Raw genomic sequence first — 17172 nt, 5'->3', positions numbered from 1 at the left:
TACATTAAAGGACCGGCAGAGCACATGGCTGAAGCCTAAGATGCATGCACAGGTCCGCCGTCGGACGTGAAGCCAACAGAGCGGAGAGGAGATGCCGGGACCCTGGAGCAGTTGGACACTGCGCCGTGGGAACAGCACGGTAAGTATTAGGAGGTTGGGCAGGCACGGCGGCTGCGAGTGTAGACATGACAGGCGCTGCAGCAGCCGCAGTCATGACACTGTCTCAGGAATTCACAAACCTATTGTTACTCAATCACAACCAGGGCATTTAAGATGATGTAAAGATTGCTAAGTGTACTATTATTTATTTGACAAACTTCCAAAGTATTCCTATTGATATGAAAATTGATGAAATTACCAATGTTTGGTTGAAATGACAGAGTGCCCATTGAGTAATGTTGTTTTTGTAATATTGTGAGAGACCGGAAGAGTTGTAAACACTGCTAACGTGGAGAAAAAAAAATACCATCACCACCTCTGCAGTAGTTCAGAAAACTGGTGTCCTGGAGAAATGTGTTGGAGACTGGAGTGGAAAGTTCAGATTACAAAAAATATTAGTTTTATATTTTTCGCAGAATAGAGAGAGAGAGAGTAGGGTGTTAGACAGAGATGAGAAAGGAGGAGATGTAGGGTTGGGCAACACTAAGGAAAGCTTTGTGGTTGCGTGGGATACGTTTGTGTTGTATGCTGAGGTGAGTGGCAACGAGTTTAATGAGTGGCACAAGATGGAGGCATCAGAGTAGCAGTTGGAGAGAAATAGGCCCCTCTCTGCTTCCTTCAGGATAGATTGTGGAGAGCAGAGTTTAGTGAGAGCAATACTGATTAGTAGTGAGTTGCCATAATCAAGACGAGAATGAATCCGTGACGGTAACAATTTTTCCATTACAGAGCAACGGTATGAAAAATGGTAATTACAACAAATTCTGAATATGTTTTTAGGTGCAGGTGACATGAGTATACAAGTGATTTGATACAGAGTGAAGGAGTGAGTAAAATATAACCTTAAAGACATTGTCCACTACTCGGACAACCCTTTCTTAATAGCTATGTTACCCCCTTATAAAACAACACCTATACTAACCTCCGGTCCTGGCACTGTTCCAGAAGTGTTGGCATTGCCTCTCTCAGGACTTGTCTTACATTGGCCACAGAGATTGCACGAGATAACAATCAGTGGCCATTCACTGTTCCCTCCTTTGAGTAAATTAGAAATCTGGAGGAAGTGGGAGAACATCTGTAGTTTTCTCTTCCTCCGTATGTCAGTTAAGTCAGAAGGAGGGAACGGTGAAGTGGCCACTTATTGGCCACATTATTATGTCACGAGAGCCCCGGGAGATCCAGTGTCAACACCACTGGAACAGCATCGGCCCTAGAGGTGAGTATAGCTATTAATTTTATAATACCCCTTTAAGACAACGAATATGCTGCCTAAGAGATATGATAGTGCCACACATATAAGTAGAAATATTAAGTTTAGGTTGACTAGAGGAGGAAGGAAACACAAAATCAACTTTGGATAGTTTTACTTTCAGATATACAGAGGCGATGATGTTAGAGACAGTTGACAGTTTGTCACAATTGTTTTATGTAGTGTAAGGAGGTAGAAAACAGAAAAGACGAGAATTGTTAATGTCTTTCCGAGTAACTGCAAGCGAGCACCGCCATCTGCTGGTCAAAGCTTATACAGAACGTGAAAGCAAAAAGGATTGCAGTAGTTTTAATTATAAAAGCCTGGGAAAGAGAGTAGTAAGCGCCCAAACCTGAAACAATCCTAATGTGCACGCAGCGTAGCTGGCTTCTAGCCATCATTAAGAGAAGTCCAAAGAGTGAAGTTGGAGACGAAAGGTCCCTAGGGCAAAGGTCCAGAGACAAGAGAATGAAGTTGGAAGAATGGTGCCGAGTGAGCGGGGTCGAGTTCGAGAGGAAGAATACCAGGTCACCACAGTAAGGAGCATCCATGTGGGATGTTACTTCCAGCATAGATGTACGGTACCGAGTGTGTGATGGGGAAGTGCACCGTCAACTGAGACTGCCAGTGTGACAAGCATGTTGCGCAGCAAATGACTCTCATATATAGGACTTGCACACTAGCGGGAAATACCGATGACCCTTGTAAGGGCCAGTAAAATGAGCAAAGTTTAGTAAAGGGAATACGATGATTACGAGTTTAGGCCAGGTTCATATTGCGTCAGATCAGTTCTTTCAATGCGTTAAACAGACTGCACTAACGCTACTCTTTTTTCTTATCGCGTTATGCGATCGAGCTAGCGCAGATGCTCCATCTGCGCTAGCAGTGACGGACCCTAGAATGCTGCAGACCGTGTCCGAGGGTCCGTCACAGAATGACGGCACATCGCTAACGCATGTCGATTATAACATGCGTTAGCGATGTGCTACATTATGGCCGTCTATGGGTGCGTTAATGCATCCGTTACATAACGTTGATGCCGCTATGCAATGGATGCATTAAACGCACCCCCCTAACGCAATATGAACCTGGCCTTAGTAGTGAGAACGTCCGTTGAACTGAAATAGGAATATAAGCATTACTGACCAACCACCCTTCTAATCACAAGATAATAAGAACAGTATACATACATAAATAGAATGTTGGATAGATATCATAGTGAGGTGCATCACCGTATTTCGATAGTGTATAATAATACATTGTATTGACCTTGTTCTTGTTGCCCACAATATTGTGCTGATTTTTGTAAATACTAATAACTAGATTTCCTTTTTGTGTTAGTCTAATAAATAGTGCTGAATAAGTATCACTGTCTGCTCATTGTCTGTGCTGTTGCATTCACGCACCTGTTTACAGTAGAGCAGAATTGATGTCAGGAGAAGTGTATAATTGTGTGTCATTAACATGCTGAAGGACAAATCTGCTGATAGTGTTTCCAGTTGGGGCTGTATAAAGAGAACAAGAATGAGACCTAGGACTTATCACTGGGGAAGAGAAAAGAAGAGCCAGAAAGAACGATACACTAAAAGAGCAGTCAGAGAGGTTAACTAAGATAGAGAAGTACAGTATCTTAAGGCCGGAAGAGCGAAGCCTAATGAGGAGGAGCCGGTGATCAAACACTGCAGTATTCCTGAAGAATTAGAAGATAGTAGTTGCCAATTATGTTAACTGTTGCTAGATGTTTAAAAACTCCAGTAAGGATTGCTCCTGTAGAGAGTAATCGTGCATTTACACCAATAGAATCAGCTGAAAACTGTTAGTAGGAGTAGGAATGCTCATTCCTGATTATCCTCTGATGTAAACTTGACATCAGAGTTATGAAGGAGCATAACGCTCATTTGTCGGATGATCAGATCATTAATGCAGCATAGCACTCAGTAAATATGGGATATGATGCTGGTAACATGATACTGTGTGGGAATAGACTATTTGTATTAGCATTTCTTCCATCGCATCATTGTTTGTCAGCCTATGCAAACAGGTCAGAAAACGAATATTGAATAACTTGTGCAAAGTTCATCACTGTTAATAAATGGTGCATTGTCTGGCAATATATTACACATATAAATGCAGACACAACATTGGAGACACAAATACACACACTGATATTATGGGCAGGTTGTTGTCAAATTATCCTTTTTGTCTAGAATCTCTGGTTGATGTCATATATTTCTAGCATTTGCTAAGTGTGACGGATTGCACAAGGGAGGGGGGTGTCGACTTCGCTCACCTCGGGGGAGGAGAGAGAAGGACCCAGCAGGGATCGGCTCTCTGGCGCCACCACTTGCCCCAGGTCAGTCAGGGAACTGCATCGAGGGCAAATAGTCGCCAGAAAGGCTTCCCTTATAGGTACGAGTTATTGAGGCGCTCCCAGTAAGGGGGGATATATATCACCAGTCCAGGCTGGGGATATACTGTATATATAAACCTCCCAGCCGTCACTGCCCGAGTTCCTCACTAAAACAGTATGGTCTGTTGCCACCAGTTCCTCGTTCAAAATAAGCCCCATCCATCAGCAGGCTTATATCTGATCAGAAACCAAGCCGGGTAGCGTGTTATAGCCAATGTAGTGTGCAGACGTGGGAATTCATAAATCAAGATAAAAGAGCAGCCCAAGATTAATTTTATATTTAATCGCCGAAAGACGCACTAGAAATATACAGGCATATATTACCAGAACAATATACAGGTATACAGTCAAGAGTGTAGTTAAAGGGTAGGGTATAGATGGGTTTCAATTATTGTGTTATGTAGCATGTTACCACAGGGAGGCGCTGATGGATCACAGGTCCAAATCTTAGTTACGGGCTTTCCTGGCCGTGTCAGCTAATGGATCATCTTGCCAGTAGAAAAACTAAGCTCAAAATGATAAACTGCCTCTTATCTCCTAGGCTGCTCCCTCCCACACTCTGTGCCACCCCTGGGCTTGTGCAACCTCTCTCCTCCCATATCTGAGAGTATGGTTTTCTGTCCAGAACCATGGAGGCTCATAATTTTCTGCCCGAAGCTCTGAATGAGACGGCAGCGGCGCCATGGGATTCTGCTGGATTTTATCTGTGCAGGGAAAACAAATATGCCTACTGCATGTAATTCCTGGTAGCTATGCTTCATAACTCCATAACGCAGAATGCTAGGGGTGGCTGGATGTTAAGGGCTTGTGGGGGAAGGAATGCAGAGTCCAATAATGTGCTTGGCTAGGCTCAGAGATATTGCATTCTGTTATTATAGGACATTTTCCAGATTCAGTACCTCAGAGCCTTGCTGTGGCCTGTGGTGCATGAGTTAGACAAAGGAATCCAGTTTGGCTATGCCCGCAGGAGAGTTCATACCCCTGTCCTAATTGCTCATCACAGAGCTTCAAAGGGCTTGTTCCTGGAGTTTAATTAAAGGAAAACAATAATCCTGTGGACTCTCAAGGGTGAGGGCACATTTCAGGAGTGGAGAGACAGCTCCGTCGTCTCTCACACTGTTTACCAAAAAAGTTTTGAAACAAATTAAACATTATCACTGTGTCCAACATGTATGCTAAACCCAAACCTGTCATGGGCTATGGTTGTGGTAGGGCGACAGAAAAAACCCTAGTGTCACAGATAAGAATCTGTTAACCACTGTCATTAGCAGTGCCAAACACAGATCGCATTTGGCCTACATTGCCTTTGGCAAGCATATTATTGGAAAGGAAGCAGAGGCCGTAAAGGAGTATATGTCTCATCATTCATGTCAACCACAGCAGGATGATGTAGCCTCTGACAGCAACACTTTCAACTGAAGTCAGTGTTCTGCATCGCCAGGTGTCTTGCTACAGCTACACATGCTTACAGGATGATTGTGACTCGCCCCAGAGGCCGGGGGGCACTCTGTGCCGGGCCCGTTGACTTCAATGGGAGATGTCACAGTGGCAGTAACCCGGTCCGTGGCCTCAGGCGGTCAATGTAAAGGGATAGAGTGATGGGGATAAAGTTGTTGAGATGATTCGTAACGTCACCTGTGGTTTCTGGTCAGTTTGACCAGCGTTGCAGGGTTGCTTCTCTGGGACAGATGGTTTGCTGCAGCAATGATGTTGAAGCTCCCCACAGGTGGAGCTGTAGTCCCAGGGCAGAGTAGATGAGGTTGGCAAGTGGGGAGATGATGTAAAGAAGTAGATGTAGCAGAGCCAGGTGTAAGGCGCAACAATAAGTGGAGGACACAAGGGCATGTAGTTCCAAGGCTTTACTCACAGTCTGGTGCACACAGATGCCCGCTTCGGTGCCGTGTCCTCTAGGTCAGGGGCTCAGCCAACTCCCAGGAAAGGTAAAGTACACCTTTCCAGCACTCCTCCTACATGTGCCTTCTCTAAACGTCTCCACACTAGCGCCTAATCAGAAGTACTTGTAGTTGCATATTAAACTCAAGTTCCTCCCTCTTGATGTTATTTAGAACTCTACTTGTACAGCAGACAGCTGTAGCCTGCTTCGGGGACTTCTTGCTATCATATCCTGGCTCACCCACGTTGCTGTTGTGCCCCCAAGTCTTAGATGGGAATAAAGTGATGATGACTAGTGTTGAGCATTCCGGTACTGCAAATATCGGGTATCGGCCGATATTCGCTGTATCGGAATTCCGATACCGAGTACCGAGATTTTTTCAATATCGAATACCGAAATCGGAAGTTCCCATAATGCAATGAGCCACTGTTGTGGCTGTGATTGGCTGCTGAAATGATGCCATCATGATGCGCGGTCTGTGCGCATCATGATGCGTGGTCTGTGCGGGCCTGCCGGGGGTTTGTATGAATGTAGTATGTATGTATGTATGTATGTATGTATGTATGAATGTTGTATATATGTAGTATGTATGTAGTATGTAAGTATAGTATGTAAGTATGTTGTATGAATGTTGTGTATATGTAGTATGTATGTATGCTGTATGAATGTAGTATATATGTAGTATATATGTAGTATGTATGTATGCTGTATGAATGTTGTATATATGTAGTATGCAAGTAGTATGTATGTATGCTGTATGAATGTAGTATACTGTATATGTAGTATGTATGTATGCTGTATGTATGTACTGTAGTATGTATGTAGTATGTAGGTATGTTGTATGAATGTTGTATATATATGTAGCATGTATGTAGTATGTATGTATGCTGTATGAATGTAGTATGTATGTAGTATGTATGTATGTTGTAAGAATGTTGTGTACATGTAGTATGTATGTATGCTGTGTGAATGTAGTATATATGTAGTATGTATGTAGTATGAATGTAGTATGAATGTAGTATGTATGTAGTATGAATGTTGTATGTATGTAGTATGTATGTTTTTTTTCTTTTTTTTTCTTTTGCATTCAACACATTAGCTGGATGATGGGACTACTACTGTCCCATCATTGGCTAATGTGTCAATCACTGTCATTGTAGTCCCATCGGACGATGCCTGCACACACAGACAGACCCATGGAAGGCCCGTACAGACCCCCGGCAGCCGGCCCAGACCCCCGGCAGGCCCGTACAGACCGCCGGCAGCCAGCACAGATCCCCGGCAGGCCCGTACAGACCGGTACAGACCGCCGGCAGGCCCGTACAGACCCCCGGCAGCCGGCACAGACCCCCGGCAGGCCCGTACAGTCCCCTGGCAGCCGGCACTGACCCCCGGCAGGCCCTTACAGACCGCCGGCAGCCGGCACAGACCCCGTTAGGCCCGTACAGACCCCCGAGAGGCCCGCACAGAGCCCGCCTGCACACACAGACACGCACAGTGTCCTCCCACGCAACGCCCACATTGTTCCCCCCCTCCCGAACTGGATGTATAAGGAAAGAAAGGGTTTTTTTTAAATCCAATATTTCTGTCCCATTGACTTATGGGACTTCCGGTATCGGAATCAGCGATACCCGATACTTTTTGTGTATCGGGCCGATCCAATCCGATCCGATATTTCTGGATATCGGATGGTATCGCTCAACACTAGTGACGACTTCTATTCCTCCGGTTTCTGCTGCAGGAACATCAGTATCCATACAACCTCGGGGACCGGACCCCGGCCATGCGCTTCAAACTTGAGGAAGGGCTCTGCTCTGACCCTAGTCCTTAGTTCTCTTCTTTTCCTTTCGTTCCGTACTAAACTATCTTCCTTCTGAAGAATCAGGCTTTCTATGGCTCTTTCCTGTGCCAGCAGCTCCAGGTCTCAGGAGTCTGCTGCAGCACTTCCTTCACTCCATCCCTCTCAGGGGATTTTCTCTCACAGACTGACCTTTTCCTAATATTCTCCCACTCGCTTGTGCAGTCTAAGCTCCGCCCACCTCCCAGCACTCTTCGTGTTCCAAACAGGGAGCCACCAAAGGTGCTTTGCTACACTACTATGTTATGTGGGATGCAGGTGTTGGAGTGTGGTCAGGTGTCTCCACCTTACCTGGATAGTGGGGTACCACACCTCAGGAGGAGGTGCAGTACCTCTGTGGCAACTGAACCTTCAGGGGCGCCACAATTGTAAGCTGCCATTATATCAGTCCACCCTTCACATAGCTTCCTCACTTTGAAAACAGCACTCCTGTTTAGTCTCCCTTAAAAATGGATAATTTTTATAGAGTTTAAGCCTATGCAATTGCCTAATCATTTTGTCTTTAGCAATCCAGTTGTGGACACCCAAAAAGGTAAAATTTTTACATTGTAGTTGACAAACAATAACTTCTTCACGTTGAAAACAGTACATCTGTGTGTACCTAATTACAGTAAATATAATTTTTGAGCTGCTTTTAAAAAAGCTGTTTAAAAAACACAGCAATGCATGCTTTCGCACCCTAAAAGAGATAATTTTTGAACTGTACAATATAAGTAGCTTAAAAAATGGGAAACTTGTGTTGTTAAATTGGCTGCTGGTTAAAATCGGTTACTATCTGTGTCCCCTAGCCAGATAGGTTTAGATCTTTTTGACATTACAAAGGTTGTGTTTGCATTACTCACCTCAAAACAAGTTCAATAGATTCCAAGGGGAATTCAGAGTCTTAGGGCCCCGTCACACACAGCGACTCACCAGCGATCCCGACAACGATATCAACTTGTCAGGATCGCTGGTGTGTCGCTACATGATCGCTGGTGAGCTGCCAAACAGGCAGATCTCAGCAGCGATCAGCACCAGCGACGACAAGCGCTCGCGTCGCTGTGTTTCTTAGATACCAGCGCGCTGGTGCAGGGAGCTAGTAACCAAGGTAAACAGTGGGTTTCTAAGCGCCATGCGGCACTTAGAAACCCGCTGTTTACCTTGGTTACCAGCTCCCTGCATCAGCGCGCTGGTAACTAAGGTACACAGAGGGTTTCTAAGCACTTAGAAACCCGCTGTTTACCTTGGTTACAAGCTCCAGCTCGCTGATCGCTGGTCTTCCGCCTGCCACACGCAGCGATGCATGCTGGCCAGCGGGAGACCAACGATCAATAAAATGTCCTCTCCTTTCCACAACGATCAGCGATACCCAGCAGGGGGGCCAGTCGCTGATAAGTGTCACACACAGCGATCTCACTTGTGACTCAGCAGTGATCTCGCTAGTGAGATCGCTGTGTGTGACGGGGGCTTTACACACATACAGCTCTGGCAAAAATTGAGAGACCACTGCACAGTTTTATAAAAATCAGTTTCTCTACATGTCTGACAGCCATTCCATTTCAGAGTCAGTTGAATTCCAACCAGAGTACACCTCATTCTACTTAATGTGCTTCTGATTAGGAGATCACCTAAACCAAATCTTATTTAACAAAGTAAAGTATAAAAAAACCCTGCTAAGGTGTTCACAATCCTCTTGCAATAGGACAAGCTGGATGGCAAAACAAGTGCTAGTAATATCCCAAAGGTAATAGGAATGAAAAAATAACTTTTAACCATGCCAAAGGAGTTGAAAAAAAAAGTCTTGAGTGAGGAAAAGAAGGGCTCAATTCTGGCTTTACTTGTAGAGGGATACAGTGACCATCATGTTGCCTCCATCCTTAAAATTTCTAAGCTGGCAGTCCATTAAAACAAGGTCAAGGCAGCAGACATTGGGGACAACAAAGCTACAGATGGGCAGAGGGCGAAAATGACTCTTCACTGACCAGGATGACCGTCATCTTATTCGAATGTCACTCAGCAACCAGAGGATGACATCAAGTGACCTACAAAAGAAATGGCAAATGGCAGCTGGGGTGAAGTGCATGGCAAGAACAGTTCGTAACAGACTCTTAGAGGCAGGGCTCAAGTCATGTAAAGCAAGAAAAAAGCCTTTCATCAATGAGAAGCAAAGGAGAGCCAGGCTGAAGTTTGCCAAAGACCATAAGGATTGGACCATAGAGGATTGCAGTAAGGTAATCTTCTCTGATGAGTCTAATTTTCAGCTTTTCCAACACCTGGTCGCTAATGGTTAAACGGAGACCTGGAGAGGCGTACAAGCAAGTGTCTTGCACCCACTGTGAAATTTGATGGATGATTGGTGATGATCTGGGGATGCTTCAGCAAGGCTGGAATTGGGCAGGTTAATCTTTGCGAAGGACGTATGAATCAAGCCACATACAAGGTTATCCTGGAAAAACTGTTGATTCCTTCTGCTCAGGCAATGTTACCCAACTCTGAGGACTGTTTTTTCCAGCAGGACAATGAGCCATGCAACACAGCTAGGTCAATCAATGTGTAGATGAAGGACCACCACATCAAATCCCTGTCATGGCCAATCTCCAAACCTGAACCCTATTGAAAACCTCTGGAATGTAATCAAGAGGAAGATGGATAGTTACAAGCCATCAAACAAAGAAGAACTGCTTAAATTTTTGTACCAGGAGTGGCATAAGGTCACCCAAAAGAAGTGTGAATGACTGGTGGAAAGCATGCCAAGACGCAGGAAAGCTGTGATTAAAATCATGGTTATTCCACAAAATATTGATTTTTGAACTCTTCCCGAGTTAAAACATTAGTATGGTTGTTTCTAAATTATTATGAACTTGTTTTCTTAGCAGTATCTGAGGTCTGCAAGCACTGCATTTTTTTGTTATTTTGACCATTTCTCATTTTCTGAAAATAAATCCAAAAATTAGTGCTTGGAAAGACATGTTGTCAGTAGTTTATAGAATAAAAGAGCAATATACATTTTACTCAAAAATATACCTATAAAGAGAAAAATCAGACAAACTGAAAATTTTGCAGTGGTCTCTTAATTTTTGCCAGAGCTGTATTTTCTAGACAATTAGAGGCTTTTTAATTATGCAATTTGCAGAGAATAAATTAACTACAAATCTAATTGTTAAGGAAAATTCGCCAAATTTCAAAAGATCCGATCATATCTAATATCATATCTAATTTATAACATGAAAATGGCTTGCATCAAAATTATCATCATATTTACTATGATTTTCATAGCATTTTGTATGACTTTATGAAGCTATATTTACTTTATGAAGCTATTATTTGGTGCATTAATGATAACCTAATCAAAATAATAATGACAGAAAACTTTATATATACAATATATAGGTATGGTTTTATCTAGTACATTTATCAGACCTACTAATGAAGAAATATCATTATCTGCATATATTTTAAACATGAAAACTAATTTCCATTTCACAATTTTTTTTTGTTTAGATTCATGGTTCTTAGAGAAAATCATTGTCAAAGAAGATTACTCTTGCACCTGTCACACATTTTATTACAATGACTGGATCACAAGCCTTTCGGGAGAAGAACTGACTGAATCTGTAATTATGCTGACAGGTAATGTCATAGTTAGGGCCCATATTATGGTAGTTATAGCGGGTTATTCTTTGAATCATTATCATTCCAAATGTCTTGGTATCCTGCGTTATCTTATCTTTTTTAAGTAGTTTGCATGTTCTGACTACATGGTATTAGCACAAAAAATGCATTTACAAGATTTTTTTTGCTACTGTGTGTCCCCCTTAGTGCCGCTGTTAATCTGTGCTGATGGAGGGTGGCTTCTTCCCCCTCTGGCAGCTAACACTTTATTCTCTCCTTATTTTACCTGCACATGGAGTCTTCTAAATTATAATGTTATGAAACTTCAGAGACTCTGCTCCTTCCCTGACCAACTGGGCAGAAAATAATTTTTATATTGGTCACTATGTAGATAATTGTTTATGGAGAGAGTGAGCAAGTGTCCACCAGCGATCAGCGCAATAGGTGGACTTGGGTATATATGCTACCATATAAACAAATGTCAAACCTCCTCATTGGATCTTTTTTTCTTAACATATAAGTGGAAATTATAGGGATAGATTGATTAATTCTGTTTTAAATGTTTGGTAGCATAGAATTAGACTAGATGACATTGCTATTGATACTATTTTGGTGCAGATATGATCTTTTGATCTCCCATTATTGCATTTTAATGCAATGTTGTGGAGATCAAAAAAATCTAATACTGGTGTTTTGATTTTTTTCTAGCTCGTTACTCCATTTACTCATCGGATTAATTATTTTTATATACTAATAGATCGGGTGATTCTGAACACAGCGATACCAAATATATGTATTTTTTATATATTTTTAATTGCTTTATTTTGAAGGGGGTGATTTGAACTTAAATTTTTTTAATTTTTTAATATTTTTTTAAAGCTTTTTTTTACTTTACACTTGCTTCAATAGTCTCCACTAGAAGCTGTGATCATCCGATCACTTGTGCTACACAGAGCAGGGCTTCAGCTTGAGCCCTGCTCTATATAGCAGAAATGCTTACTTGCTATGAGCGCTGACTGCTGGGCGGCACTCATAGCAATCCGGCAATGACAACCACTGGGGTCATGCCAACCCATCGGCGACCCATGGTCATGTGACACGAGTGCCAATGGGTGGGATCAGCGACGCTCTTCCAGTGTGAGTATGTTAAATGCGACTGTCAGAGATTGACAGCAGAATTAACATGTTAATATCCACTCACAGCTGTTAGGGGCACATATCAGGTGTTCAAATCAGCTGACATGTGCTTTGAAAGTTGCGAGTTCATCACAACAGCCCTCAGCAAACAGGGGGAGCCAACCTCAGAAGTAACTATACATCTAAGGGGATAAATACTAGGGATGAGTTGCCCCGTGGATGTTCGGGTGTGTCGGATTCGGTCAAACTAGAGTAAAAAGTTTGGTTCAGCATGTTAACTTGACCCCGAATCCAATACAAGTCAAAGGGAACCTGAACATCGGTGCTATAAAATGGTGAAAATACGGGTTAGGCGGCTGCAAAAGGAAGCTAAATGGACGTAAGAGTAGGACAAGTGCCCTGCAAACAATTTTTGATAGGAAAATTGCTTAAAATAACATAGACTAAAAAATAACAAATAATAATCTTGAACCAAGAGGCGGAGGTCCAAGTGGAAGAGGAAGTGGAGGTGGATGTGGCAGTGTAGGTGGAAGAGTCAAGGGAGGAGTAATTCAACACTTTTTTGCATTTTTGTATTTTTTTCTTCAGTGTTTTTTTTAATTAATTTATTTTTTAAAATTTATGGCACTGACTTTAAGCAACCTATAATTAACAAGCCTAAAAGTAGCAATCCAGAACCAGGAGGCGTATGTTCAAGTGGATGCTGAGATAGACATGGCAGTATAGGTGGAAGAGGAACCATAGGAGTAATTCAACACTGTTTTTTATGTATCTTTTTTCATTTTTTTATATATGGAACTGACTTAAAGCAACATAGAATGAACTCCCAATAAACTAAGCAAGAAACAAAGCTCCAGCTGGAGGAGGTGGACATGTGGTGTAGGAAGAAGAGGCAAAGTAGGAGGTAGCAAACACAGTTTTAGGTTTTTTATTTAGGGAGGAGGCACCCAAATGGAACGAATGGTAAATAGAGTTGAATACTGGTTGGGCGTGGCTGGTATAGCTTTCTAGTCATCCAAAGGTATGGACAAGTCATGTGGGATCCACGCTTGGTTCATTTTAATGAATGTTAGCTTTCCCACGGCTGTCTGTCACACCCCCTACCATGCGAAACATACGTTCCAAACTGTACACTTGCCACAGGGCTGGCCAGGAACTCAAGGCATAAAAGGCAAGCTCAGGTCTTGTGTCAAATTTGGAGGCCCAGAAGTTTAATGGGGCAAACCCATCAGTTAGTACTTGGAGACGTGTGGATAGGTACTCTTCAACCATGTTATTCTAACGCTGCCTCCTGCTAATACGGTACTTATCAGATGGTGGCTAGATGTTGTGGCATGCTCATATAGTCTTGCCACATTTTAGCTATGCTAACCCTGCCTTCCGAGGTGGTGGCGGTGCCCCAGCTGCATTGGTGACTTCCTCCTCTGCCTCTGCTTTGTTCTTCCACTGAGCCCCTGCTGTCAGGTGGGAAAGCTATCAGAAGTTTCTCTACCAACATGTGCTTATATTCACACATTTCCTGATCCCGCTTCAGTAACGGAGATAATAGTACGTTGTCCTGGTAGAGGGGATCCAGCAGGGTGGCCATCCAGAAATCAGCACTGTTATGAATACAGGCAATTTGGCAGTCCTTGCACAGGAACAGCAGCATATATTCACTCATGTGTGCTAGACTGCTCAGAGGCAACGGCAAGCTGTCCTCAGTGGGAGGTGTATCGTATGGGTATGGTATGGATTGTACTCACTCAGGTGCAATAGGAGGAAGACAGGAGGTACGTTCCTTTTAAAGTCCATATGGGTTTATTTGTTTCATAAAACCCGGAAGCACTAACAAAAAGGAAAACAGCCTTTAGTGCAGGCAAAACAAAGCATCATTGTTTATAGCACAGTCCTCTAGCTCCTCCGAGAGCTATGTGGGAGTTCCTGCTCTCCCAAGACACCAGCCACTGCTAACTCACATGGCCAGATCACATGACCCTGACTTCACACAGGTGCTGGCAGGATTCTGCTCCCTCAGGCCTGTGAGCACACAGGATGGGGTAATGTCCAGCTCCCAGGCTCGGTCTGAAGCCTCATTCACAGGAAGACTTCCGACCATGGAGATCTCCACACCTCCAGCGACAGACCATATGCCAAACAACAGTCTCCATTATGTAGGCTGTAACCACACCCACAGGTGAGGTATATGGGTAACTAGACATGCCCATCTCTCATAGTTACCCGCAACCCGGACACAGGTGTATTAAAAGCCATCTTAGTGCTTACATGCACTAAAGAAAAATACTCTGGGTTACATCACAAGGAGCAGCCATCGCTGTGACACATACCTCCCATTGATTACGCGGCCATTAACCTCCTTACAGTAATGTGTATTCCCCCAACCATGCTCCAGTGATGCCCGTGACCTGATATGAGTGCCACCCTACTGTGAACATGAATGTTCCTCCTCATCCTCCCAAACTGTCCCCTGGCTGTACAGTTGTATACCTGACCATTGTTGGGACAGTAAACTACCCTCCCAGCCATGTGTGGATGACAGGCCTGATAATGATGTGAGTCAGCCCTGCTCTTCTTCCTCCTATGCCACCACCTCATTCATTATTGCCTGAATTATTTTTTCCAGCAGACATAGCAGTGGTATAGTAACACTGATGGTGGAGTCATCAGCGCTGGTCATATTGGTGGATTATTCAAAGCAGCGCAACACAGCACACACGTCCTGCATGGAGGCCCAATCATTGGTGGTGAAGTCGTGTTGTTCTGCAGAGCGACTCACCAGTGCAGGCTGCAGTAGAAACTCCCCTATTTCCTCCTGCTGCTAGCACAGTCTCTCCAGCATATGCATGGTGGATTTCCACTTTGTGGGAGGCTGCATGTCAAGCGGTGAGCAGGAAGGCAGAAATTATGCTGCAGTGCAGGCAATCAAGCAACAGTAGGCTAAGAATGTTGAAAGCACACACACACTACCCGCACTTTCAGCAGCAGCTCTGACATATGTGAGTAGTTTTTCAGGAAGCTCTGCACCACTAAGTTTAGCACATGCGCTAGGCCACGGATGTGCATCAAACTGGCTAGACCCAGAGCTGCTATGAGATTTCGCCAGTTATCACACACCACCAAGCCAGGCTTGAGGTTCACCAGCACCAACTCTCATCTGTCTGCTGTTTGATCCCCATCCATAGTTCCTGCACATTGTGGGATTTTAAGAGCAGCCTGCTGTAATTTCCCATTGGCTTTGCTGAACTTGATGATGCAGGTCTGTGACCGGTTGAGGAGGCAGTGGAGGAAGTGGAGGAATGGGCAACCTGGACAGAGAAATGCCCAGCAATTCTCGATGGTGGTAAGACATGGGCTAGAATGCCTTTCCCCTGTGTCCCAGCCGCCACTAGATTTACCCAGTGAGCAGTTTGGATGATGTAGCATCCCTAACTGTGTTTACTGGTCCACGTATCAGTGGTTATGGGGACTTTGTCTCTGATGGCGTTGTGCAGTGCACGTCTTATTTTGTCCGCTAGGGAAGGGATGGCAGGTCTTGAAAAGTAGCGGCGCTTGAGAAAAGCGCAACCACCATCAGTTTTTTAAACTATCCATCTCCACCAGTTGGAATGGCAGCATGTCAAAGACCAGTAATTTGTAAATGCTGTCATTAAGGACCGTGGGTGGGTAGGGGGGATATCTCCTCCTACTTTCAAGGATTTGGGTGATGGAAAGCTGAACACTTCCATGTGATGGTGAGGAGATGCTCGGCGACACTGGTGGTGGTTGTGCTATCACAACCTCTCTTTTGGAGTGAGCCAGGTGGCCCTGTTGATCAGGAGCAGGAGGAAGAGGTCGAGACCGCAGCAGAAGAGGGAGCAGGAGTAAGCTCAGATTTGTCATACTTTTTAAGGTGTGTACTCAACTGCACCTCATGGTTGGAATTCAGATGCCTCGTCATGCATGGGGTGCTCAGGTTCAGAAGATGTATGCCTTGCTTCAAGGTCTGACGGCACAGTGTGCAAACCACCCATTGCTTGTCCTCAGCGCTTTCCTTGAATAAATGCTATGCCAGACAGCTCTTTTGAGCTGGCTTTGGTGTGCTGATTTCAGTGGCATGGTAGGAGTAGAGCCGATACACTGACTAGGGTCCGACCGCTGTCCGTTCCACCCTGCTCCCTCTTTTACTGTGCTTCTGGGGCAGCATGGCCACCTCCTCTTCCTCCAAGCTGTGCAAATCACTAGGATTGCCCCAACTCCTTTGTGGTCTAGGACTTCATCAACCCCTGCATCATCTTCCACCCATTCCTCACCCCTGCCCCCCTTGCCAGTCTACACACTGCATTAAGATGCTGCAGTTGGAAACTGTTTTTTATCATCCTCTGCCATGTGCTGCGGTGGTCCACTGATCATGTGCACTAGCCCTCCCACGTACTCATCCTCCAGCCAAACAGGTCGTTGTGCATCAGTGCACTCAATCTCTTCTACTTCTGTGGCAGGGCCCGGTATATCTGCCATGGTACAACAGTCATTGGCGTAATCAATAAGCAAAAAGACTGCTGCATGGTTTGGGTTTCAGATTGCTTGGCTGATTTGCAAGGGGGTGAGGTGGAAGCCTATTGACCATGGGCCTCAAGTGCCAACTGCGCTTTCTGCAGTGGACGGGGTGGAAGATAATGGAAAGGAACCGAAGCCACTGTCAGCCATCCAATGTAACACCACCTCAACATGTGCTGGCCTAGACTTGATTATACACCAGGTATATTATGGCCTAGGCCAATTTATACTCTGGGGTATAAATTGGTCTAAGTCATTTCATACCCCCTTATGCCAAATTATACCCTTTCTTTGATATCAGCAGCGTTGAGTGATATACACAAGAGTTACATAATTTTTCA

General features: G+C 44.2%; 1 protein-coding gene across 1 annotated transcript in view; it reads left to right on the top strand.

The window, feature by feature from the left end:
* Nucleotides 1-17172, top strand: part of RP1 (RP1 axonemal microtubule associated) — a 742035-nt gene that overhangs the window by 528426 nt on the left and 196437 nt on the right. The window contains exon 39 of the mRNA XM_073583994.1: nucleotides 11051-11179. Within this exon, the coding sequence (XP_073440095.1) occupies nucleotides 11051-11179 (129 nt within the window). The remainder of the gene's footprint in view (nucleotides 1-11050; nucleotides 11180-17172) is intronic.

The sequence above is a fragment of the Dendrobates tinctorius genome, unplaced genomic scaffold (assembly GCF_039654945.1).
Source record: "Dendrobates tinctorius isolate UK_male_01 unplaced genomic scaffold, ASM3965494v1 ptg000082l, whole genome shotgun sequence".
NCBI classification, from domain to species: Eukaryota; Metazoa; Chordata; class Amphibia; order Anura; family Dendrobatidae; genus Dendrobates; species Dendrobates tinctorius.
Note: the sequence above shows the minus strand (reverse complement) of the source record. Positions and strands in the feature narration are given on the sequence as shown.